This window comes from Amphiprion ocellaris, chromosome 10 (assembly GCF_022539595.1).
Source record: "Amphiprion ocellaris isolate individual 3 ecotype Okinawa chromosome 10, ASM2253959v1, whole genome shotgun sequence".
Classification (NCBI taxonomy): domain Eukaryota; kingdom Metazoa; phylum Chordata; class Actinopteri; family Pomacentridae; genus Amphiprion; species Amphiprion ocellaris.
The window spans coordinates 33,392,631-33,418,394 of record NC_072775.1 but is presented as its reverse complement, the minus strand read 5'-3'; the positions used below and the strand labels follow the sequence as shown (position 1 = coordinate 33,418,394).

At 39.7% G+C, this 25,764-nt stretch overlaps 2 protein-coding genes across 2 annotated transcripts; both read right to left on the bottom strand.

Annotated features, from left to right (window-relative positions):
* Nucleotides 1-5,998: 5,998 nt before the first annotated feature.
* Nucleotides 5,999-19,838, bottom strand: LOC111580487 (zinc finger protein 665-like). Its single transcript, XM_023288247.3, has 4 exons — nt 19,604-19,838; nt 15,152-16,452; nt 11,216-11,393; nt 5,999-9,371 (listed from the first exon to the last, which is right to left on the bottom strand). Exons 1-4 carry the CDS (start codon nt 19,752-19,754, stop codon nt 7,771-7,773), a joined length of 3,231 nt encoding a protein of 1,076 aa, XP_023144015.2. The 5' UTR covers nt 19,755-19,838; the 3' UTR covers nt 5,999-7,770.
* Nucleotides 19,839-20,016: 178 nt separating this feature from the next.
* Nucleotides 20,017-23,347, bottom strand: LOC111580497 (zinc-binding protein A33-like). Its single transcript, XM_023288257.3, has one exon. The coding sequence runs from the start codon at nt 23,069-23,071 to the stop codon at nt 21,680-21,682; it is 1,392 nt and encodes a 463-aa protein (XP_023144025.1). The 5' UTR covers nt 23,072-23,347; the 3' UTR covers nt 20,017-21,679.
* Nucleotides 23,348-25,764: the final 2,417 nt, after the last annotated feature.

Below are 25,764 nucleotides of genomic sequence, written 5' to 3'. Positions count from 1 at the left end.
ACAACATGGTGGTAGAGACGGTCCTTAACCCTCGTGTCAAATTGACCCATTTTAAAGTTTGAAAATGTAGAAAAAATATATATTTTCACAGTGAAAACTTCCACATTTTCAACAATTTTGGGAAGTTTTTCAACATTTATTGGTGGGGAAAAAAAGAAATCTTAAAAAAAAATGTTTCTTTAAGAACATTCAGAAAAAATCAACCAAAATCCAGCAAAATTCAATGGATTTTGGTTGATTTTTATGTGAATGTTCTTAAAGAAAGTATTAGGTTATATATATAAGTGATTCCATATATATCAGTAAAACTGATATATATGGAATCACTTTAGATATTTTTAGGATTTCTTTGGAGGATTTTTACTTATGTTTTTGGAAATTATTTACAAGAATTTTCCTGCCAAATTTGAGGGATTTTTTCCCCTAAAAATTTTAAGGGAAACTTTTAAGGAATTATTGGAACTTTCTTCCTGAAGCTTTTGCAAATTTTCAGAAATTTGGGGAATTTTTTGCTGAATTTTCAGATTTTTTTCAGACAAGGAAACTATATTTTTTGGTGCCTGTAAATGAGGACAACAGGAGGGTTGAAGAGACCCAGCAGGGCTGACAAACACAATGAACCGTCAAAAGACTGTAAATACACAAAACTGACTGGGGAGACACAAACTGGAGGGAAACCAGACAAAGGCAGGAAGTAAAAACACAAGTAACACCCAACAAAAGCAGGTTTCAAAGTAAAACAGGAAATAAACTAACCAAAACCACAGCTCATCACATTTTGTTGGAGGCTTTGTGTTGCTCTGCCTGTCTCTTTTACCCTCGTGTCGTCCTGTGGGTCAAACTGACCCGTTTTAAAATGTGGGCAAAAAAAACGTATTTTCACAGTGAAACTTCTGATGTCCACATTTTCAACATTTTTGGGAAATCTTTGAACAGTTTTGGGAAATCTTTGAACATTTTTTGGTGGAAAAAAAGAAATGTTAAAAATGTTTCTTCAGAACATTCACCAAAAAATCAACCAAAGCCCAGCGAATTTCGCTGGACTTTGGTTGATTTTTATGTGAATGTTCTTAAAGAATGTAGTGATTTTACCTGTAGTCACTGAGGCGGCAGTTAGTGTCCTTAAGTCTGACGCGTGTGGCTTCTAATTAACACAGTGTCTCTGCTCGTTTTACTGATGTTTCATTTATTTACGGCATTGCAGGTAAATTATCATTCAGTCAACATTGAGTCTCCAATAAACCTATATTATACAACATTCACCTGCTTGACGCGGCGTTTGAGCGCGGTCGAAAACTGTTCGGCTTCCTTCTCCAAACTGCACACCTGCATTCATTCATTCATTCATTAGCCATCATATATGCAGTCAACCCCGTGGCTCCTAAAGCCACACCCACACAGTCATACCGACACTATCCACAATCAAAACAAAGTAACCATATTTTAGCTCCAACAAAGAAAATATTAGAAATTTTACCGATATATATCTAATCACTTTAGATGTTTTTAGGATTTATTTGGAAGATTTTTACAATTTTTTTGAAAATATTTACAAGAATTTTCCTGCCAAAATTGGGAGATTTTAAAAAAAAATTGTTAAGGGAAACTTTAAAGGAATTATTAGAATTTTCTTCCTGAAGGTTTTGCAAATATTCAGAAATTTGGGGAATTTTTGTTGCTGAATTTTTGGATTTTTTTCAGACCAGGAAACAATATTTTTTGGTGCCCATAAATGAAGACAACAGGAGAGTTAATAATGATCAAAGAAACCTGTTGTGGACCTTCAGCTGCTTTTGGTTTCCAGATTTCTCATATGCAGCAGCTTTAGACACGTCTAGGTGATGATCTGAGTTCATATCTGCTGCTTTCCTTTTTGATCCTCGTGTCGTCCTGTGGGTAGAATTGACCCATTTTAAAGTTTGAAAATGTGGGAAAAAACATATTTTCAACATTTTTGGCAAATTTTTCAACATTTTTTGGTGGAAACACAAGAAATGTAAAAAAAATTGTTTTTTTTAAGAACATTCACAAAAAATCAACCAAAATCCAGCAAATTTCACAGGATTTTGGTTAATTTTTTTCTGAATGTTTTTAAAGAAAATATTAGAAGTTTTACTGATTTATATGAAATCATTTTAGATATTTATATATAAAAAAAGATTTTTACTCATTTCTTGAAAATATTTACAAGAATTTTCTTGCCAAATTTGGGTTGTTTTTTTAAAATATATTTTTTAAGGGAAACTTTTAAGGAATTATTGGAATTTTGTTCCTGAAGGTTTTGCAAATTTTCACAAATGTGGGGAATTTTTGTTGCTGAATTTTTGGATTTTTTTCAGACAAGGAAACAATATTTATCGATGCCCATAAATGAGGACAACAGGAGGGTTAAAATACACTAAAGGTGTTCTGTTGAATTCTTTTGGTTCTTGTGTCGAAAATCTTGTGTGATTTTGTTCTTTGGATGGTTCTCATGCTGGTATTTTCCTCTTCATTAATCTTCTGTCGACTGAGAGTCATCTAGTCAGACAGTATTCTGGTTTATCCAAAGATATTCATCTATAAATATCTTCTCCCCATCACCTTTTGCACTCATGTAGCTCCACATCATCACACTTCCGCCTCCGTGCTTCACTGTCAGGACAATACATCCACTGTGGTGGTCCTGATTCACACCAAACATGCTGGACTCCATCTGAGCCAAACTCATTTATCTTCATCTGACCAAAGAATGTTCTCCAACATTCATCAGGCTTCTTTTAGTGTCCTTTAGTAAAGACTCAGCTTGCAGTTTTTTAAAGGAAGTGTGTTTTTTCTCGTCCTCCGTTCATAGAGGTTGATTGTACCAAGTCTGAAGCAGCTGCCGTCTGTTTTCCACAGTTAGATGGTGAAAGTAGTTCACTGTCTGTGGAGTCATTTCAGGAGGACGACTACTGCAGCCACGATTAGTGGAACTACGGATCCTTCTATCCTCCTGATTACTGCTGCAACTGTGTCTCACTGATTTTTAGATGATCTTTCTGGATCCTTCTTGTCTTTGTGAAGCCTCACTGTCAGATTTTTCAGTTCATCTGTTTAATGCGTCTCCATGTGGAGCCATGATGCAGACATAGACACAACTTATAGGCCCAAAACTGAGAAAGTTCTGTTCTGTTGACTCATTTTAGAACCAGTTTCATGCAGTTCACCTGAGTGGAAATCACAGATGATCTATCATAGATGTTTTTATTTTTCTTTCACTGAGTTTCCACTTTGGAGCCTGAATTTTCAATATAGTCTTTCAGTTTGTTTTTGATTGATCATAAGAGCAAATCCTCAAGTGTTCAACTAAGAAATAATTTAGCTACTGAGAGGCGACACGGTTAGAATCATTGACCTTTAAGTGATTTTACGCAAGATTTTACTCACTCCTGCATATAAATAACAGCAACACTGTGTCCTGCTGCCTACTGTCTTGGTTTATTCATTTATTTTATTGTTTTCCTAATGTTTAACCATCTTGAAATGTGAATATTTTCTATTTTATTTCTTCTTTTATGAAAGCAACCTAAACCCAAACTGAGATATTTGTCATCTTGAGCTTTGAGAAACACGATAAACCATCATCTCAGAAATCAAAACTAGCGATTAAATAATTCAGAAAATAATCTACATGAAAGTAGTTGTTTGATGCAGCTCTGGTTTGTCATCAAGCTTTTTATAAATGTCCATTTCAGTATTTTTTTAAAATATTACAAACAATGAAAGTGATGGAACAGTCAGAGGGACTCTCAGCTGGTTGTTGCTGTTTCACATGTTTTCTGCTCAACAGCGCCCTCTGGCTGCACAGAACAACAACTGTTCCTGTTTTTGTGGCTTCAGAGTCACTAAATCCTGCAACAGAAATCAAAAAAACTCAACCAAAGAACATGAAGGTGAATGAATTACAGAGCTGATAATAGATGGTAAAACATCAAGGATTGGACTCTACGGTTCATTTCTATGTAAAATAACAAAAACATAAACTCAGGTCTGGATCAAACAGATGCAGCGTCGATCATTTTAGTAGCTTATAAACTACAAATATGTGGAACTGGGAGTTTAGTAGAGCTGCTGTTGTTTTGTTTCTGTTCTATTACAACTCAGTGCATCAGAGTTTCTACTAATCTTGTTCTACTTTATGGACTTTCTCAGTCAGCGGCATCACATCATTCAATCAGTTATTATATTTGCTAAAAATCTTTCAGCATGTCTCGTCTGAGATTTCGTTTCTCTTTGCGTCGATCTCGATGGGATTTAGATCTGGAGTCCAACATTTTCATACATGTGTTCTGTATGTTTCAGATCATTGTCTTTTTGGATAGTCTAACGTTGTCCCATGGATACATTGCCGTTGGGGTCACAGAGACAATTTCATTCCAGTAATACACTGCTTAACCCTTTGATGTGCAACATGGGTCAAAAGTGACCCCAATCCACTGGAAAATGGGCATCTCCTGACCCACACTGCACATCAAAGGGTTAAAGAAACAAAGAAATGGAAAAAAAGAATAATATTCCAGCAACTTTGGTGTCCAGAACTACAGTAAAACAAAAAAAAAGTAACCATCACATGAAGAACGGTATTTTTACACAATTAAAGTACTAGTTCCTTGCTTTAATTTTACAGCACGTTTGTTTTTGTTTCCTTCTGAATATTTGATGAAGGATTTTTTAAGGTGTTAAGACAATGAAATTACCAACGAATGAAAATCAGGCTAAATAAGAATCAGACTCAGCTTTAATGGCCGAGTACATACACAACAAAGAACTTGGCTTTGGTTGTTGGTGTCATCCCAGGAATAAGGAGAAGAAACACATCATTCATATTTCCATGGTTTGTTAATAAAAAAGTTGTGGATATATACTACCGTTCAAAAGCTTGGAGTCACCCAGACAGTTTCATGTTTTCCATGAAAACTCCCACTTTTATTCATGTGCTAACATTAATTGTACAAGGGTTTTCTAATCATCAATGAGCCTTTCAACACCATTAGCTAACACAATGTAGCATTAGAACACAGGAGTGATGGTTGCTGGAAATGTTCCTCTGTACCCCTATGGAGATATTCCATTAAAAATCAGCTGTTTCCAGCTACAATAGTCATTTACCACATTAACAATGTCTACACTGGATTTATCATTCATTTAATGTTTTCTTCATTGAAAAAAAAATGCTTTTCTTTCAAAAATCAGGACAATTCTAAGTGACCACAGACTTTAAAATGGTAGTGTAAATGAATTAAAGTTGCTCTAAATGAGTTAAAGTTGACAGACACTACCCTTCAAAAGTTTGGGGTCACCCAGACAATTCCATGTTTTCCATGAAAACTCAAACTTTTATCTATCCCAACCACAGAACTGATGACTACAGGCTGTTTTCTTTGTCCAGGTGAGCTTTTGTCCTTGGTTGGTGTCCATGAAGACGCTAGAAACATGTTATTTACAAATCAAGCCCTCAGTAACACAAACCACTGCACACATTTTACCGACACCTTGAATGCAGTAGAATATTTTGAGTTGAGTTGTTGATACCTTTACTTTCCTGTGTAATGTTCTTCCATCCTGGCTCAGATAAAGTCACCTGATATTGAAATGAAGAAAGTCCACTCAGAAGACAAACACATCCAGCAGGTGCTAGCTACATGTTCCACATAAAGTACAGCATCGGCCTAATTAGCTCGAGTTACAGACCAATGATTTCACACTGCAGACGCTTACAGAATAAAGGGAGTCTAAGCTGAAAGTGTAATATTATGATGAATGTGGACTTGGAATGCAGCGATAGTATAAAAGCAACAACTGAGTCTGAAGGGAGTATATATGTGCACTATTGTTTGACATACTTTTCAGTAAATAAACCGAGCCGTGCATCTTTTCAGACGCACTACGACTACCATGGTAACCCTCCACCAGCATCCGACAGAAATCTGACACTCCTGAAGTGAATAAATCGTAAGAGAGATGAGAACTGAGCTGCTCTGGTTGCCATTTGTCATCTTTTATTGTGTGTGTCACTCCTGCATTGTATTGCCAGACATTTACACATTTATTCTACACTGAACATGCAGTTTTTAGCTCCCGGCGGTCATTGATATCACAGTTATGACTGTTTCCCGTCATGTTGTTAGGAGGCCGGTCTGCCAGCCCAGCAGTTTTACCAAGAAAACTGTCAAGAGACTTGGATTTAAAGGCATAATGTTTATGTTCAATCTGAAAGTACGCAGCCAAAAAAAGTTAGAAGAGAAATATAATAATGACCAAATGAATCACACACTCTCAAAAAGCTCATGACAGTCATAGTTACAATAGTTATTTAGTCCATCAGTTTGAATAAGCAGCACTAGAAGAATTATTGTGTTTCAAACTTCTTTGACTTTATTTATAAAGTGCCTTTCACAACAACATGTTGTACATCATCTACAATTGGTTAGTGTCACCTTTAAGGCCTGAAACAATGTCAAACTGATATAATCACCAGACACGTTGAGTAATTCAATAAAACAAGAAGGTCCAAAGAAGTCAGAAGACACTCGAGTTGGCAGAGAGATTAGAGAGATAATGTAAAATACCGTGATGGTGCAAAAGTTGTAACCGTTCATAAGACGCCCGAGAATCCTCAGGTTTTAAGATCTCTTCAGTATCAAAGTAATCCTTGTCAGCACATCAAATGGTACACAGCAAAAAGAAACTTAACGGCTGATTCACTGTACTTCATTTTTCACAACATGAGAAGAAACAGGCTAAAGGCCTACTGGCACCAGATTAGTATTACCTGGGGACCTCTGGTGATTTGTAATAATTGCGGAGGAGGTCGGTGATCTTAATCCTGTGTGAATACGCCATGTCGGTAATTTGTGAAGTAATAATTCCCCCGCAAATTACCTACTATATTTCGCCAAACACCAACGTCTTGGGATAATACTAGTCCCTGCGAATCTGCCTCTCAGTGATTGGGGGGTATTTTAGTTGTGTTTTTTATTTCACGTATTTTTCTACATCTTTCTCGGTTTAATTGTGGAAGCTGCTGTGGAAATTACTGACAGCATTTTAGGAGCAAATGCAGCAGTAGGATGATACACAACAGGCCTGTGGACCATTCACAGAAACGGCAAAATCAGACCAACAAGAAGAGGGAAATTTGGGAGGATGTAGAGATGGAAAACACGCGTAGCAGCATGCGGTTAGCATATCTTTCAACAGGCTGAATACAGACACCCTGACGGCTAGTTATACCATCAACGCTGCTGCTTTGACATATTTACTGTTACCATGACGACTACATACTGCGTTAAACGTGACCATTTCAACCCGAACCACAAGCTTTCCATAAACCTAAACGTTTTTGTGCCCAAACCTAACGACACCCTAACAATAGCGTTGTTACAACACAGGCTTTTAATGTTTTTAAAGTTTATTTGTGCGACCGATGTCTGTATTTTTTTGCATGTAGCAGCCGGCCACTTTGCACATGGACGTGACAACAGCTGATGTTGCGACCTGCACAGATGTGACATCATATCCGGGCTGTAATGTCAGTAAATTCGAGTAAAATTCAGACTTCACTTGTCCCGTGCGAATGCACTTGAAGAAACACAGACGTCCTGGGATAATTCACAAATTACCAGGGGTCCCCAGGTAATACTAATCCCATGCCAACAGGGTTTAAGAAACATAAATCACGTAGCCCACAGTTTAACTCACTGCATCTATGGATACTACCTGAAGCAGAGTATAAAGGTGCTTTCAATTTTAAACATCCTCTTTTGAACCAATATTGTTTCCAGCTTCGTTCCCAGACCTCTCACCTGTGTGGATGGCTTTGTGCCTTTCAAGTGCTGAAGAGACCGTGAAGCTTTTCCCGCAGGTGTTACACATGTACGGCTTCTCACCTGTGTGGATTCTCATGTGACTTTTAAGCACTGATGGGACAGAAAATCTTTTTCCGCAAGTGGTACAAAGGTATGGTTTCTCACCCGTGTGGGTTCTCATGTGGACAATCAAATTACTACAATGACTGAAACTTTTCCCACATGTTTTGCAGGAATAAGGCTTCTCACCTGTGTGAGTTCTCACATGAAGCAACAAGTTTTCATTACTTCTGAAACTTTTCCCGCATGTTTCGCAAGGATACGGCTTTTCATCGGTGTGAGTGCTCATGTGAAGCAACAAGTTATCCCGTCGTCTGAAACCATTCCCACATGTTTCGCAAGAATAAGGCTTCTCACCTTGGTGGACTGCTGTGTGCCTTTTAAGTGCTGATGTGTCAGCAAATCTTTTCCAACAGAAGTTACAAACATGTGGTTTCTCGCCTGTGTGAGTTCTCATGTGGACTTTCAAGTTACTACTGTAAGTGAAACTTTTCCCACAAGTTTCACAGGAATACGGCTTCACACCTGTGTGGATGGCTGTGTGCCTTTTAAATGTTGTTAAATCGGTAAATCTTTTTCCACAGGTGTTACACAGGTACAGCTTTTCACCTGTGTGGAGTCTCATGTGGACCATCAAACTACGACTTACAGTAAAACTTTTTCCACATGTTTCGCAAGAATATGGCTTTTCGCCTGTGTGACTTCTCATGTGTACAGTTAAATTACTGCAGTGACTGAAACTTTTACCACATGTTTCACAAGAATATGGTTTCTCACCCGTGTGCGTTCTCATGTGTACCAGCAAGTTATCGTTGCTTCTGAAACTTTTTCCACAGATTTCACAAGAATACGGCTTTTCACCTGTGTGAGTTCTCGTGTGGACTTTTAGGTGAGAGCTACAGCTAAAATTTTTCCCACATGTGTTACAAAGGTATGGCTTCACACCTGTGTGGATTCTATAATGTTTCTTCATCTGGGCCTTATCTTTAAAGGCTTTTCCACAGACATCACATTCTACTGACTTTTTACCCGGATCACTATCACAGTGACTCTCTGACATGGGAGAGATGTCGCCGTGGTCACTTTCCTCATGTGCTGGTGTCACGAAAAAGGTATCAATTTCCTGCTTCACTATAATCTGCCTTATCTCCTGACTAGTGGAAGGTTCCTCATGTTCATCGGTCATCTGTTGAAGCTCAGGTTCCTCCTGGCCTAAACTGGTGCAGAGTTCCTCCTGTTCCTCTTTGATCTGGAGAATCTCTGGATCATCCTGGTCCACGCTGGTGAAGATTTCCTCCTGTTCCTCTTTTATTTGTAGAGGTTCTATGTCCTCCTGATCTATACTGGTGCACAGTTCCTCCTGTTCCTCTTTAATCAATGGAGACTCTAAGTCCTCTTGTTCCAAACTGGAGCTCCTCTCCTTATCACAGAGCTGATCAGTGAGAAGTTCTTGTTCTGTGCTGGCATAATGCTGTGGGAGGTCTAAGGGGACAAAGAAACACAAGAAAAGTTTACTAATGAGATGATATCAAAAGCACACACCTGAACACAGAAAATGAATATCCACGTTCATAAATGTTACATGTTTGAAAAGAATTGAGAGTAAGTTTACATATACATAATCCATTATCTAACGTTGCTCAAATGTAACCTCAGCCAAGTAGAAAGGCAAGAATAATGGAGATGAATGGGACAGGAGAGACGTGGAGAACAGAGTAGAAGAGCAGAGTGTAAAGAGTGGCTGCAGTCGGCAGAAAAAGACGGCGTTCACTGTGGAACATGTAAGCCCACAAACTGTAATCTAATTGGTTTTACTGTCATATTTTGGCAGGGTTAAACGCAGATTGGGATTGGATGCTGGCTGTGAGTGCTGAATGTCACACTGATAGCTGCTGATTACCAGATTGAACTAAACAAGTTGAGCATTTTAAACCCTAGTTAAGTAAAAGTATTTAAGCGTCAGCTCATTTTACTTGAAGTATTAAAAGAAAAAGTTCTCAATCTGCAGACGTTCCCCGTCAGTGTTTTACTGATACAGACGACGTGCTTAATAGGCCTGGATACAAAAACAACAGCAAAATGCACTGCCTACTTTTAGCAGGTCATGTAGAAGTTGGATTATCATCAAGTCTGCTTTTGATTTGATTTGTTTCATTCATTTAGTGAAGCCTAAACTTGCTCTTCTTCACAATTTTGTCTCTTTTCTTTGTTAATTCTGCTACAAAGTTGCTTGACCTGCAATGTTTAAGTGGGTGGTACATGTCAAGAATCCACATGAACATCAGGACTCAAGGTTTCCCGGCAGAGCGTTGCATCATAACAAGATGTTCGATGTTTGTTATTCAATTAAATTTCAATTCAATTTTATTTATGTAGTGCCAATTACAGGTCAAATTGTCTCAAGACGCTTTACAGAACCCATATGCCTGAACCCCCAGAGCAATTCGCCTGTCAGTGGTCATAATGTTGTGACTTATTCATGTGCAAACATAATTGAACAAGGGTTTTCTAATCATCAGCTAGCCTTTCAACACCAATAGCTAACACAATGTAGCATTAGAACACAGGAGTGATGGTTGCTGGTAATGTTCCTCTGTACCCCTATGTAACCCAAGGTCCCAAAGGTACCACATCAATCCAAGGTGCCCAAATCCTGGTACCAGCGACCCAAGGTGGTACACTTTCCATTCAAGAAGCCAGGCTACCAGCCCAAGGTGCTACTTCTGATCCATTAAAAACCAGCCGTTTCCAGCTACAATAGTCATTTACCACATTAACAATGTCTAGACTGGATTTATCATCCATTTAGTGGTATCTTAATTGAAAAAAAATGATTTTCTTTAAAAAAATAAGAACACTTCTAAGTGATCTCAAACTGTTGAACGGTAGTGTAGATACAGCCTTTAAAGCCCGGACAGGATCCGGTCTGCACACCGACATCCAGCTACTGTAGCCCGGATAGAAATGTGGGCGTGTCCGCTGTCAAAGTCTGCACCAAGAACCGGCCTTCAGACCGGCCTACGTGGTCCACAAGACGCCCAAGAAAACCCGCAGACGGTCGGTGTGACAGCAGCGAAACCAGCCGTGTGAGAAGGACTCAGTTCAGAGAATAACTCCGTTTCTTCCCTGGAATCCAAACACCACAAACACATCATCTATTGGCCCGTTAGTTCGTCGGTTTTCCGTCGTTAAACGCAACAGTTCATTTAGCGTTAGCTCCGTTAGTTAGCCGCCTGTTCTCCGTCTGTGTTCCTATAATTTAATGTAACATCGAGCTCTGGTTGAGTGGCATTTATCAGGTATTTTATTCCTGTGGTTTTACATACCTATGGTGTGTAACGGTATCTGCGGTTTCCAGATGACATCCAGCAGTCTGCGCTGACGATCGATCTCCTCCTCGTACTGGACGATGGTTTTCTCAAACTCTGTGAATATTTCTTCGGCGGCAGCAGTTAGTCTGTCGCTGATCAACTCTCTCAGATACTGAACCGAACACATTTTCACTTAAAACCGTTAAAACAGTCACCAGAGACGCGACAACACAACCGCCCTGCGGCTCAGTCCAAACATCCGTCAAGCTAACGACTAGCCATGGGTGTGTTAGCTACTTCCGCCGGGTGTCACACCGTCAAGTTCCGTCTCTTCAACGTAAGGTTCCTAAAAACACAATAGAACTTTACGCAGGAAATGTAGCTGCTTTCAAGTTGTCAGTAAAAACATTTAATTACTTTTATCAGAATGTAATGCAGCGGTATATCTTTCCAAAGTGCAAAAACAAGTGAAGGAGAGGGTTTTATTAATGGGGATAAAAAATTAATCACATTTGTAAACAGCAAAGTCATACAGGGTTATTCAAAAAGAATGAACTGATTTCATTATGAAATATTTTTAACAAGGAAAAGCAATAGAAAACTCCAGCCAAGTCACAAGTATTCTACTCACAATCAACTTACATTTCCTGTCCACCACCTGCAGCATGGGCAACATCAATGCGAAAAGAAAATTCTTCCCAGACACTCATCAGCTTATCATGATCCCCTGAATTGATTGCTGTTGTTATTCGATGTCATTCGATGACCTCAAACATCAAATAAAACTTGATTGTGAGTAGAATACTTGTGACTTGGCTGGAGTTTTCTGTTGCTTTTCCTTATTAAAATATTGCGTAATGACATCGGTTCATTCTTTTTGAATAACCCTGTATATTCGTATAAGCTATTCAAAAGTTTGGGATCACTTAGAAATGTCCTTATTTTTGGAAGAAAAGCATTTTTTCCCCCAGTGAAGATAAGTTAGACTCCCTTGCTTATGTAAGCATTTGCAGTATGAAATCATTGGTTTGTAACTCAAGCTTATTAGGCCAATGTAGTACTTTATGTCTACATAAAGCTCTCTGAGCACTTTTCTTGTTTAATAGGAATTTGCTGCACTATCACTCCCGTTCTCCTCAGAGTCTTATGTTTGTTCACCTCAACGGCAAATTAAACCACAGAAAAAGTACTAGGCCAAAGATCAGACTGAGATTTTTAACATCAAATCTCAAAATTTAAGCTCAAACAAAAGACAGTTGCAGGTAAAATAGTTTAAGATAGAGCAAATCAAAATGTTATGTTTTGTCAGTAAAATTAAGTTTCTAAGACCTGATGATGATGAATTTGTCCAACAGGATAATTTCTTATGTCAAGAGGAACATGAAGACATGAAAAATTGACTTTCTGACCTAATATTCTAATGATAGAAGACACTAGATTATAGTTTGATGATAGCTGGAGATGTTTTTCTTTTGCAATCAGTACCTTTAATTTTACTACCACATTTTCTTAATTATACAAACATACTTTTACTTGAAGAACCAATTTCAATGTAGCAGTGTGACAGTGCGGTATTAGTGCTTTTATGAAGTCTGTAAGTTTTGTTCACGAGAAATAAAGACTACCTGTCCATCCACCTGCAGTCTTTACATGTAAACCTTGAATTCTATTTGTTTCTGTAATTCAGAACAAATATCATATCAAAGCACTTTACATAGTAAGATGAAGACCTTACAAATGTTAAACAGAGAAACCCAACAATTCCAATGTTTCCTTTCCCAGGAATGACACAAAAACACCAGCAGAACCAGGCTCTGTCAGGGCAGGTGTCTGACTTGACTGGTTAGGGTGAGGGTGGAGATAGTAGGCTAGTAGATGTAGAACAAACAACAACACAATGCTTACAGTGGATAAACATTAGCAGCAGAAACACACAATGTTACTGTAGCAACCAGTGTCCAGTTTGTATTTTTCTGTTTACTTCAGCAACTTTAGTGTAACAACAGTCCAATCCCAAGACTCGTAAAGCATCTTCTAACAGCATGTGGTGAATTAAGGTGATTGCTGTGACAGTTAAACAGTTTGTGTGGTTCACCTGCCAATCAAGCAGCAGCTAGACTACATCCACACCAATGCATTTTCACATCAAAACACTTTCTGCCACATTTCCTCCAAATGTGCGCAACACTTCGGAGTCTTGGGTCGCTAAAACTGAGACTTTTGAAAGCTCAGGGTTGTGCTGTCCTTCTGAAACTGCATAAACATAAAACACTGATAAATAATCTAATACACTGGAAATACAAGACAGCAGCTTTAATTATTGATGTCCGATATTTAGACTGTCAGACTGAAAGATCTGTATAGTTTTAAGTTAAATCCTTAGACCCCTTACCAGAATTCTTAACATACAATAAACTGGAACACTGTTTAATTTATGATGGCTGATCTGAATGTTTTGTGTCTCTCTGACTGATAAACCGTCAACCACACATGTAAAATAAACCTTAAAAATCAGACAAAAAATTCTGTCAAGCACTATCTATCAGCTGTTAGATCTGATGAGACGTGTCTACATGTTACCTGATTCGTCAGAGATGGTTACAAATTTATGTTCAAATTTGAGTCCAAATATTAATATTAAAAATTAAAATACTGTTCATTATACAAATTTAAGTTAGTAAGGATTGGCAGTATTTATGAAATGGAGCTAAAACACTTGACTTGATGGAGGTCACTTTAAATTTTAGGAGACGGATACTGGCAGATATAGAGTAGCTGTTTGCCGAACACGGTTTTATTTTTCCAACTTCATTTAATCTTTATTTTAACTGGAAGAAGCCAATTTTGTTTACAGGAACAGCTGGCTGAGACAGTCAGCAGCTCAACTGAACAGATTACAGCCATAAACCACTTTACATAAAGATTTATATCAAAAGTAAGTGTAGTACAGTCCCATAAAATTCACAAGTCAATGACGATGACTCGTTTACAGCCAGTCATTGACAACTGAGTGTTTCTGCTTCAAAGTCACATAAAGTTACTTTGAATTCATCAGCTGTTTAAGGTTCAGGAAATTTTGTAAGTGATTCCAAGCGACGGCGCAGTACACCTGAATATCTTCAAAGTTCAGTATGAGCTCTGGAAGTAGATAGTAGGAACAAGTTCTGGGAGGGAAGACAACAGCTTCCCGTATGTTTCTGGCTGATGTAGATACTCATGAATGAAGCGGACCAAGAATAGCTTTAAAAACATGAGTGACGAGTCTGTGGGTGGACAAGGCCGCCCAACTCAAATGTGTGACACTCAATGACAAGTAAGAGATTTGTAATCAACGCTAAACACTCTGCTGTAAACTGTAAGCAGAGTGAGGAGGTATACATGACATCAACGTAATCAGTCATGAAGCTGATGGCAAGACATCAGTGTTTGAAACTGGTATGAGTGACATTTGTTTATGAAAAGATAAACAGAATCAAAATTCTTTTATTTAACGACTCTTTCGGAATCCTTGTTTTTTCTATTGACATTGTAGCACCATGGCTGTTGAGGAAGAACCCTGTATTCACAAAAGAAAAGGAAAGTTTGGAGACTTAAATAGAACAAAACTTTATCTTAATGATGAGAAAAAGATCTCGCTAGTGTGAGGTTTGATCAAGCTGAAAGTGTGCTGAAAAAAAAAAGTATTCGTACACAGTCCTGGTTCTGTAAATAGGAAACAGTGGCTCGGACCTATCCCCATGCCGATCATCATTCTAAGGTATCAACACTTCAGAGGCGGCAGTGAGAGAATCTGATTCATAATGTTTAAATACACTTATTATATAAATATTAACAATCTTTAACCAGAATCTGACTGCACCTTTAAATCCGAAAGCTCTACTTTTAACCTGAACCAAATCTTTAACGATGTTCAAGCTTGGTTCCCAGATTATTTTTCTCACAGATGTCTCAGGACGATGACTTCTCCCCTGTGTGGGTTCTCATGTGGACAGTCAAATTGCTACAATGACCAAAATTCTTCCCACACATTTTGCAAGAATATGGTTTCTCACCTGTGTGAAGCTTTGTATGACTCTTAAGTGCTGAGAAATCACTAAATCTTTTCCCACACGCATTACAAACATATGGTTTCTCACCCGTGTGGAGCCTCATATGGACCAACAAGTTATCCTTAAATCTGAAACCTTTTCCACACGTTTCACATGAAAAAGGCTTCTCGCCCGTGTGTGTTCTCATGTGCTCGGTCAAATGAGCACTTCGACTGTAACTTTTTGTACAAATGTTGCAAGAATACGGCTTCTCACCAGTGTGAGTTCTCATGTGGTCAGTCAAATGATTACTTCTGCTGAAACTTTTCCCACACGTTTTACAATAATGTGGCTTCTCACCTGTGTGGATCGCCACATGCCTTTTAAACGCTGATATGCCAGTAAATGTGCTACCACAGGTCTTACAAAGGTACGGCTTCTCACCTGTGTGGATTCTCATGTGGACAGTCAAACTACTATTTTGGCTGAAACTTTTCCCACATACTGTGCAAGAATGTGGTTTCTCTCCTGTGTGAGTTCTCATGTGGAGTTTCAGGGTAGTGCTATAACTGAAACACGTCCCACATGTTTCGCAAGTGTATGGCTTTTCACCTGTGTGGATTCTAAGGTGTCTGTTCATTTGGGATTTATTCTTAAAAGCTTTTCCACAGACATCACATTCTACTGACTTTTTCCCTATGTCAGCATCACAGTGACTGTCTGATATGGGAGAACTGTCGCCGTGGTCACTTTCCTCATAAATAGGAGTCTCCATGAAGGTATCAGTCTCTTGCTTTATTACAAGCAGCTCTCCCTCCTGATTGGTGCAGAGTTCCTCCTTTCCCTCCTGTTCCTCTTTAATCTGTGAATGCTCTGTGTCTGCCTGGTTCAGACCGGTGCAGAGTTCCTTTTGTTCCTCTTTAATCTGTGGAGGTTCTGGGTCCATCTGGTCAAGACTGCTGCAGTGTCCCTCCTGTTCCTCTTTAATCTGTGAAGGCTCTGGCTTCACCTGGTCTTGACAGGTGAAAAGCTCCACCTGCTCCTCTTTAATCTGTTGAGGCGGCGAGTTTGACTGGTCCAGACTGGTGTAGAGTTCCTCCTGTTCCACTTTGATCTGCGGACAACCTGGGTCCTCATGGTTGAGACTGGAGTTCCCCTCCTGATTACACAGCTGCTGGTTATCAAAAACGTCCTCCTCCTTATAGACATGTTGCTGTGGGAGCTCTGGACAGCCACAAGAAAAAAGTTACTAGCAAAGTCAGTGCGCAAACTGAGCAAAATAACAAAACAAACAAAAAAACAAGGATGCTGTGGAGGTCTGCAGTATACACTTTTTACATTAAGATGTTAGTGGACCAATAAATGAGATGAGATGAACATGTGGTGTTGCTGATACTTGGGATGGAATACTGGCATAAATATTTTTATACAAATATCTCAAACAGCAAAGGCTTGGGGAAAAAAACTGAGTGAAACAACCTTGGCAGAAGCACTGAGAGAGGCCAGTTAGAAATAGGCGAGAGAAGACCAGTGACTTTGGAATACTCTTCAGAAGAATCTGAAGAGTATTCAGATTTTGTTGCCTCCAGCTGTTTGTAGGATTCTTTCCTCTGAGTTTATTGCAGCATCAGATGACAGCAGGATCCACATGAGTGCACAACTACAGTAACTAATTACCTCGCAGTCGTGTCTTGTTAGGACTCTTTCAGAGATGCTGGTCTTTCTGGGTCATTTCATTTCACCTCAGTGAAGGTAGTTGCTTGATCATCTCAGAATCTTTTGATATTTTGTAGGAATGATCTTTGGCATTATACTTTTTTTTATGAAATTCCAACATTTTCATAATTTTTCACTCAATAGAAATGTTCAGTAAATCTCTTGCAAGTTGAAAATTGAACTAGATGCCATTTTAGCCATCCATATTTCTTGAGGCATAAATCCTAGAGTCTTTAAATTTTCAGGAGATGTTCAGAACTTGAATGGTGAATGGAGAGAGTGCAGCAAAGTCTGGCAATCAAGAATTTTTTTTGCTAAAGACCTCTCAGATTCAGGATTTGTTCAAAAATCACAAATAAAATGGATTTTTAAAAATCTGGAAACACCCATCTCTTTTATACAGGATCTATTTGATCAATGTTATTGTGAGAATAATATCTGAATGACTTTACCAATGCTTAGAAAGCTCTCAGATGTCAGTAGAAATGGAAGTTATGGCCAATCAAATCTGACACAGGTAAAAAAGTAATTAATTTCCAAACAACCAGATAGACATCTTGAATCATGGGTAGGTTGATAAAATTTAGGATAGTAAAGAGATGGAAGTATCATCTACTTGTGTGCAAAGTTTCAATATCCTTCCATAATGTCTTCATTCTAAAATCATTCTGCTTCTGACCCTACATATGCATCCATTCCTTGTTGGAGTATGAACAACATGACTGATTAAATTTTTTATGCTAACATTAATTACTTAATTTATCACTCTCACTCTCTCCATTCCCTAGAAATTTAGAACAACGGCTGAAAAGTTGAAGACTCGTGCACATACACTTCTAGAGATATAATCTGAAAGCAGCATCTGGTTCAATTTCCAACTCGCAAAGATTTACTGAAAATTTTTCTTGGGTTAAAAAAGGCACATATCAATTTCAGAAACCTAAGATCATTCCTACAAAGTTTCAACAGATTTTGAGATGGTCCAGCAACCGACCTCCTCTAATCTTGCTTAGTTGAAACAGAATGACCCTTCTGTTAACCTGACAGCATCTATACGCGTCGGATTCGTGTCTGAATGCTGTTTTCTATAAAGTTGTGACCGTAATCTAACTAGGTTAGCCAGTATCAAATGGAAAGGGTCTCCCTAAAAAAAAAAACAGCCATAGGAAACAAACAAAAGCCCATGTTGTGTTCCAAAGAATTCATTTTACCAACCAGGGGCTGCACAGTGGCTTGGTCATTAGCACTTTTGCCTGGTTAGATAGCAGATCCCCGGTTCACACCCTGGCCTTCCTAGGATCTTTCTGCATGGAGTTTGCAGTTTTCTCCAGTTTCTCCAGCTTCCTCCCACAATCCAAAAACCATGCTGAGATTAACTGATAACTCTAAATTGTCCATAGGTGTGAATGTGAGTGGGATTATTTGTCTCTAAGTGTCGCCCTGTGATAGACTGGTGACCTGTCCAGATGTTCCCTCCCTTCACCGTAAGTCAGCTGGGATAGACTCCAGCCTGGGGTCCATGTGGACCACAGGGGTATATAACTTGTCATATTTTTTTTATTTGTACGTTGGATTTTTCACTCTCTTTAGGTAGCTGTCACCCACACCGTTGTCATTACATACACCAAAGCTTATTTGATTCCAACCAGGTGTGTGGTGTATACATAAAAAAATCATTTCAGGTACATGTGGACCGCAGTCAAACTGTACATCTTCTATTTATGTATGTTTGCGTTACGTTGCTCTTATGATGACTGCTTCAGTTGCATTGTGTTTCATTTCAATTCAGGAGTTCTTACACTAATATTGTAAGCAATTTACATCAGTAATTATCAATAGTAATTTCAATGTTTCTTTCATATTTGTATCTATAGACGAAACATGTTATAGGAAAATATATATTGAGAGGATACGGACAGGTACAGAAATGTGAAACAGATTAAATACTACTGGGGTCCACCTGGACCCCAAGTGTACGGATGAGTAGGTTTTGCCACGTGTACTGATGAGGGTTAATCTGTGTTTTATTGGGTGAAGTACCAGCAGTTGAAAACGGACGCGGCAGCAAACCAGAGTCAAACAGATTTATAGATTTTTATTTATGTGTTTTCTGCATCACCAACTGAATGCATGAAGTTTACTGTAACTGTACATCTGTGTTCAATCAGATTCTTGTTGTGTAGTTGTAACAGGTTTGCATATATAACACATTTCCTCAACTGATAACCTGTCCTGCTCTTAGAAATCATCGTCGTGAGGGGATTTAGTGAAAGGGAGATGTTTCTTTATTCCCAGACTCTGATTATGTCCCTCACTGTTTGCTGGATGTGGACCTGGTCTGGAAATTCACATTTCTAACGTATTCACAGACACAGAGGACGTTCATAATTTAACAACAAGGTTCAGACAGCGTTAAGAGTTTAACTAAAACGCCCAATAAGTTGGAACAAATTACATAAAAAAAGACTGCGCTGCCGAGCAGGAAGCAGAAGGATCCGTTAGCTTCGTTAGTTAGCACTGTTAGCATGTTAGCTTGTTGCTGTAGGTTTGTGTTGTCTTTATCAGCTCCTGGTTTCACCTCGTGTTTCTAAACTCTGCAGTGATCTTCTAGTTCACTCTCCGGTGTCTTCTACAGACTGTGTGTTGTAGTTTTACATACCTGCTGTGTGTATCGTTGCTTCAGGTTTCCAGACCATCGTTGGTTCACAGGTTGAGACTTTTTCTTCATCGCTGATATTTTCCTGTTCGGTAACAAACTCTGTCAGACACTCAGCCGAAGACATCGTAACTTTAAACGCCGAAATATTCATCTGAAATACGAAAACACAGCAGTCTTCCAGCCCTGTCCACACATCAGTAAAGCTAACGCAGCTGGCGCCTTTTCATTGTTTACTTCCGCCGGGTGTCACACTGTGAAGCTCCGGTCGAGGACAACACTTAACTTTCCTTCCAGCAGTTAATCACGCCTCATCATACGTCATACAGCATCCAGCAGGAATAGTAGTTCCGCACTCATATAAAAAGACAACACTAGCAAAATAATCAAACAAATGAATAAATGTAGCAAATCTCTGTGGGTCAAACAGTGTTTTTTATTTATTTATTTATTTTTTATTTTGTTCGCCACTCACTTTTACACTTATGACTTCTTGGAGATCTCAGGTGTCCCAGTGTCTTTGTTCTATTTGTGTCTCGGTTAGTCGTGATCTCCACAACTGCTGGTAAAACCCTGTAATAACTCTCATACTGTGTGTGTGTTGAGAGCAGCTGAATTATGTGTTGAATGATCAACCCAGGGCTGCACAGTGGCGTAGTGGTTAGCACTTTCGCCTTGCAGCAAGAAGGTCCCTGGTTTGCGTCCTGGCTTTCCCGGGATCTTTCTGCATGGAGTTTGCATGTTCTCCCTGTGCATGCGTGGGTTCTCTCCGGGTACTCCGGCTTCCTCCCACAGTCCAAAAATATGCTGAGGTTAATTGATTATTCTAAATTGCCCGTAGGTGTGAATGTGAGAGTGATTGTTTGTCTCTGTATGTAGCCCTGCGACAGACTGGCGACCTGTCTAGGGTGTCCCCTGCCTTCGCCCGAGTCAGCTGGGATAGGCTCCAGCACCCCCCCGCGACCCTAGTGAGGATTAAGCGGTGTATAGATAATGGATGGATGGATGATCAACCCATTTTATGAGAAACAGAGTGTACTAAAATAAAAATAAAAAGCAATGGAGTCAAACATAAATCAGACTTTAAAATGTCCTTCAGGAATATACACCATATTGCCAAAAGTATTGGGACACCCCTCTATATAATTGAACTCAGGTGTTCCAAACACTCTCATAAAATCCATGTGGGGTGGGGGCTGCTAGTATAATTAGATAATATAAACATACAGACGCTGGGTGTGCAGATGAGGGACGTGCAGCAGCCTCGCTCTGGGCATAGGCGTGCACCACACACACACAGTGCATCCACAGATTTACTTTCACTTTCTCACTTGCTTGTATGCCTGAGGCTGATGCTAAAACTTCAACGGCTAACTTTTACAGTTTGATGATCACAGAGTAAAGACTTTTAAAGGCTAAATCAACATTGCATTTTCTCTCTTACCAAGAAACAAATCTCTTGCCTGTTTTTTTAACCAAATAAGCAGGTGTGGAGCGACGCTTGTTGCCTGGCTCACTCGCTCCGCTCATGCTCCGCTCTCTGAGTGCCGGGGGTCCTTCTAAGGGAAAAGCGGTCGAGGCAGCTGCCCGTACGGGTGCCTGATCACAAATCGGCTTTTTATTTGTAAATATCGGCCGATGGCCGATATTGAAAAAAAGTCCATATATCGGCCCAAAATATCGGCCGGTCGATATATCGGTCTACCTCTACTTTTGCCAATATAGCATATAAATGTAATTAAGGATCAAAACTAATTTACTATCAGTAAATGAATAGAACATATTCAGAACTGATCTGATGATCAAAGTCATTCAATGTTTCTACAGTAATATTGATCTTTGTCTGAAGAATCTGATGATGAACTGATGATTATTCTGATGACAACATAGTCATGTCAAACAATACACTGACTGAGAAAGATGTACGGATACAAAGACTGTTTTCTTGATGTCAGTCCAAAGTCTGTTGCTGTTTTCTGTGTTTGTGTTCAGAGTACACAAAGTCCTGTTGTGGAATCTTCTCCTTGTCTGTGGCTTTTGGAGAGTTTGCATGTTAGTGACAGAGATCATCATCATCTGTTAGTGTTGTTCTACAGTCACACACACCTTCACTGGTAGAATCTTTAGTGGCTCATTTACCCAAGTGTAACAATATGGAAACATCCTCTCAGTGAAAGTGTATGTGAAGGTGTGTATGTGTGTGTTAGTATCAGAATCAGAGAAGGACAGTTTTCCTTTGTTCCAGTCTAGATTCACTCTGATCCTCTGAAACTTCGTCTTCACTGGGAGAACAGTGTCAGGATGTGATGGGGAGAATGCTGTGTATTCATCCTTAGCAAACCATATTCTCCATAACCCACGTCCCATACTTCCTTTCCTCTGGACAGATTCTGATAAAACACCAAGTTCCCAGCATGAACTGTTTCCAACCTCGATGTCCCAGCTGTGAGTCCCTGAGTTGAAGCCCTCAGAGCTCAGGACTGAGAAGAGATCTTTAAACCTCTCTGGATTATCAGGAAGCTGCTGTTTAACTCCTCCTCTCACACTGGTCAGCTCTTCAGACAGGATGAGTTCTGGACCAGCAGTGTTTGGGTCCAGAATGAGAGGAGTGTAGGAGACCATGTCCTTCATGTTGTTCCAGATGTTGAAGCTCAGGTTGCCCAGATGTTTGGCCTGGTCTATCAGAGCTCCTGAGTGCAGCTGTGGATCCTCCAGCAGGGGGCAGCGCTGGACTCTTTCCACTGCAGCCTTGTAGTTGAGCAGGAATGAGACGTCTTCAGCTCTCAGCTGCTCCTCTGTGGCTCTGACTGTGTCTGAAAGATCTGCTATCTCTCTGCTCAGAGCCTCCATCTTCTCCTTCATCATCCCAGTCTTCTGCTCCTCTTCCTCCCTCAGTGCAGCCATCCTGGCCTCCTCTTCCTTCGTTAGAAACTGGTGAAGCTTCTTGAACTGATCCTGAATCTGCCTCTCTGTGAGTCGGGTCTGGACCTGAATGTGTTTTGCTGTTTGATCAAACTTGACTTTAACTTGTTCAGAAACCTTTAACTTGTTCTTTAAGGGCTCCAGAGTTTCCTGAAGTTGCTTCCTGTGTTGTTGTGCAGCTTCATGGATGGGTCTGAATGTGTGGTTGGAGTGTTTTTCTGAATCTCTGCAGATGAGACACACTGGCTGCTGATGGTCCAGACAGAAGAGTTTGAGTTCCTCAGAGTGCAGACTGCAGAGAGACTCTGAACATCTCTGACGTTTATCCAGTAAGAAGCTCTCACACAGATTCTTCAGGACCAAGTTAGGAGATAAGTCCTCTCTTGAATGTTGTCTTTTACAAACTGGACACTCACGGTTTGGATTCTCAGTCCACCAGCTCTGCAGACAGACTTTACAGAAGCTGTGGCTACATGACAGGATGACAGGATCTTTAAAGATGTCATGGCAGACAGGACAGCAGAGATCCTCCTCTAATCTGGAAGCCATTTAGTCTCTGAGTGAAGCTGAAAACACAGCAGGCCGACGGCTGCAACAGGAAATCTGAGAGTCACACTCTGCTCCTTGAAAAGTGTACAACTGGTTCAGTGTGGAGTCAACAGCAGGTTGAAGTGGCAGAATTCCAGTATCTCCAGTGTTTACAGTGTTTCTAGTATTACCAGTATTCTCGACAGCGTGAGTAAAAGTTGTGGCTTGAGTTAGAAGGTGAATCTTGTCATCCGTCTCTGTCTCTTCTCAGTGAGGCAGAATAACAACCTGTTTCCTAGTTAGTGTTACGTAAACCAGGAAGGAGGCGGAGCTCTATGAAATTTTTGTCACACAAAGACAGCAGCAACCTGTTTCCTGGTTTGTACAGTGGAATATAGCCAGAGATCAGAGTTCAATCACAGCATGCCATGAACCAGCAGCAACTGTAGATCAGTAACTGAATCAGACGTCAGCAGACTGAAGGAATCTGAGCCAATCAGTTCAAAGTATACTGACAATAACAACATGTCTGTAGAGTCTGCAGCTATCTGTGTGTACGTCCATAAAGGAGTTTAATCAAGACTGAATTTGGCAGCAGCACAGTTTATGTTTAATAATTAAAAATATATTTTATTTAATTAATATTTAATTGTCCGTAAATTTTGGTGAAATCCTTATTTGAAAATTCTTAAAAATGGACTTTTGGGAATTAGAGAAACATGAGAAAGTTGCACCAAGCCTTCAGTAACTGAAAGGTACTTGTGTGTCCATGATGATGCTGTGGATGATCTGGTTGGCCGGTGGATGAGGGTCGGAAACAGCGGTGGACAGAGTGGAGCCTCTGAATCGGTCTCAGAGAACTTGAGGGATTTTAAAGAAAGCTGACAGTACTCATGGATAACTATGTTGAAAGGTAAGTAGAACTCAAAATGGAGTTTTCAGGTGTGTTTTTTTGAAAGGATTCTTTTGCATCTCATCAAGAAAATAGTTTGTCTGGATCAGCCTCCGTTGTGGAGGGCTGATGTCTAGAGGTTGCTTGCAGAGTTACATTTTCAGATAATTTTGTGGTGTCTGTAGTTCCAAAGTACTATAATTAGGTGTCACATCGTTTACCTATGTGCACTCCTGACAGACAGCTGATCAGAATGATACTAAATATGCTACTATGAACATCAGACATGTTACACTTCTAAGATTGCTACATAAACAAGTAAAATAAAACACTAAAAAAGGTAAGGTACAAATTGATGATCAAGTTATTGAAAAGTTCATCTGTTCTGTAAAATAAATGTTCATAAAGAAGGTTTAAGTCCACAATGGTGGAATAATTGTCTTTTCTTTGTTGTAATGTGAGTCTTAGAGTTCCTTGTAGCATTGCTAGTGAAGTGGAACCTTTTGAAGCTGTTTTCAAGATTTCTGAGCCCCACTTTCTGCAGGGTCAGGAATCACTCAGAGTTTATTGGGGCCATGTGGTCCTTTGTCCCAGCAGTGACTGGGATTGAGTCAGTCGTTTGGTTCAACTGTGGCCCCAATACACATTGTTCTATTGCTCTCGTCTGATGGTCTGTTTTTGTGGAATCCTTTGAAATTTGCCTTCTCATGCTCTCCTTCTGCTAATTCAGATTTTACAACATCCTGACTGATGTGTTCCACATCTGGTATGGTATTATATGGTGTCCTTGTACTCCACTGATCACAAAGAGCCCCATCTCCAGTCTGTGGATGTGAAGGTGTTTAAATGTCCAGAGCTGCAGGAAGGAGATAAAGATCTGGTTTTGTTTTGTTTCACCGCTGTTAATGGCTGGTGGATCCCACGGCACACACCTCCAGACGAGGACATCTACAATGCATACTGGGCCCAGTTTAACCAAGTGACTGGATCACACCTTCAGTCACTATCAGGACTACAACCGACCAAATGTCTGCCAGAAACAACCTGACTGGACTTTCAAACCGGCAGAAAGTGGAAGTCAGCAAAAGGATTCCACTCCCTCGGACAATGCCACTAAACTCACATTAAGACAAAGACAGTTGTTCCACTTTCCTGGACTCAGCTGTTCTGTAGGTTTACTCATTGAAAGGAACTGCCTCAGAGTCATGTCAGTAACCCTCAATATGATCAGTTACACCACCCTCTCTGCTCAAATCTGTCAATTTTCACGTCAAATTAGAAATTCAACAGTCAAATTTTCAGACAAACATATTTAGTCTTGTTCTGATTGTTGTCCACCAGAAGTACACACATGAAAATGATGTGTCACAATGCTGTTCTGTTTTTAAGCTCCACAAACTACAGGAGAATGTCTGAAACATGTAACTCTGTGAGGAACATCTGGACATCAGTCCTCCCAGACGGAGGTTCCACCAGACCTCCTGTTGAGTTAATGACATGCAAGAGTCTCTTTAAACGACCACACCTGAAAGCACCACTTTAAGTTCTTCATAAGTTATCAGTGAGTACCATCAGCTCTCTGTTTGAATCCTTTGAGGTCTTTTAAACCGACTCTGAGGCTCCACTCCGTCCAACACTGTTCTGACCCACATCAACAATAAACCCAACCATCCATCAACAGAACCACAGCTGCATCATCACAACATGGACACAAGTAACATTCAGTCTCTGAAACCTGTTGCACCTCTCTAAATTCTCTTTCATTCACTAAAAGTAAATGTCTGTAAAGCTCCTAACTAGCCTACTACCAGATTAACAGCTG

Bases quoted from the DNA above. Each gene is read 5' to 3' on its own strand.
- LOC111580487 (XM_023288247.3), bottom strand. From the start codon at position 19,754: ATGAATATTTCGGCGTTTAAAGTTACGATGTCTTCGGCTGAGTGTCTG. The intron at 16,453-19,603 runs GTATGTAAAACT...GTGGCTGTCCAG, and splicing joins AGCAACGATACACACAGCAG to AGCTCCCACAGCAACATGTC. The intron at 9,372-11,215 runs GTATGTAAAACC...TTGTCCCCTTAG, and splicing joins GATACCGTTACACACCATAG to ACCTCCCACAGCATTATGCC.
- LOC111580497 (XM_023288257.3), bottom strand. From the start codon at position 23,071: ATGGCTTCCAGATTAGAGGAGGATCTCTGCTGTCCTGTCTGCCATGAC.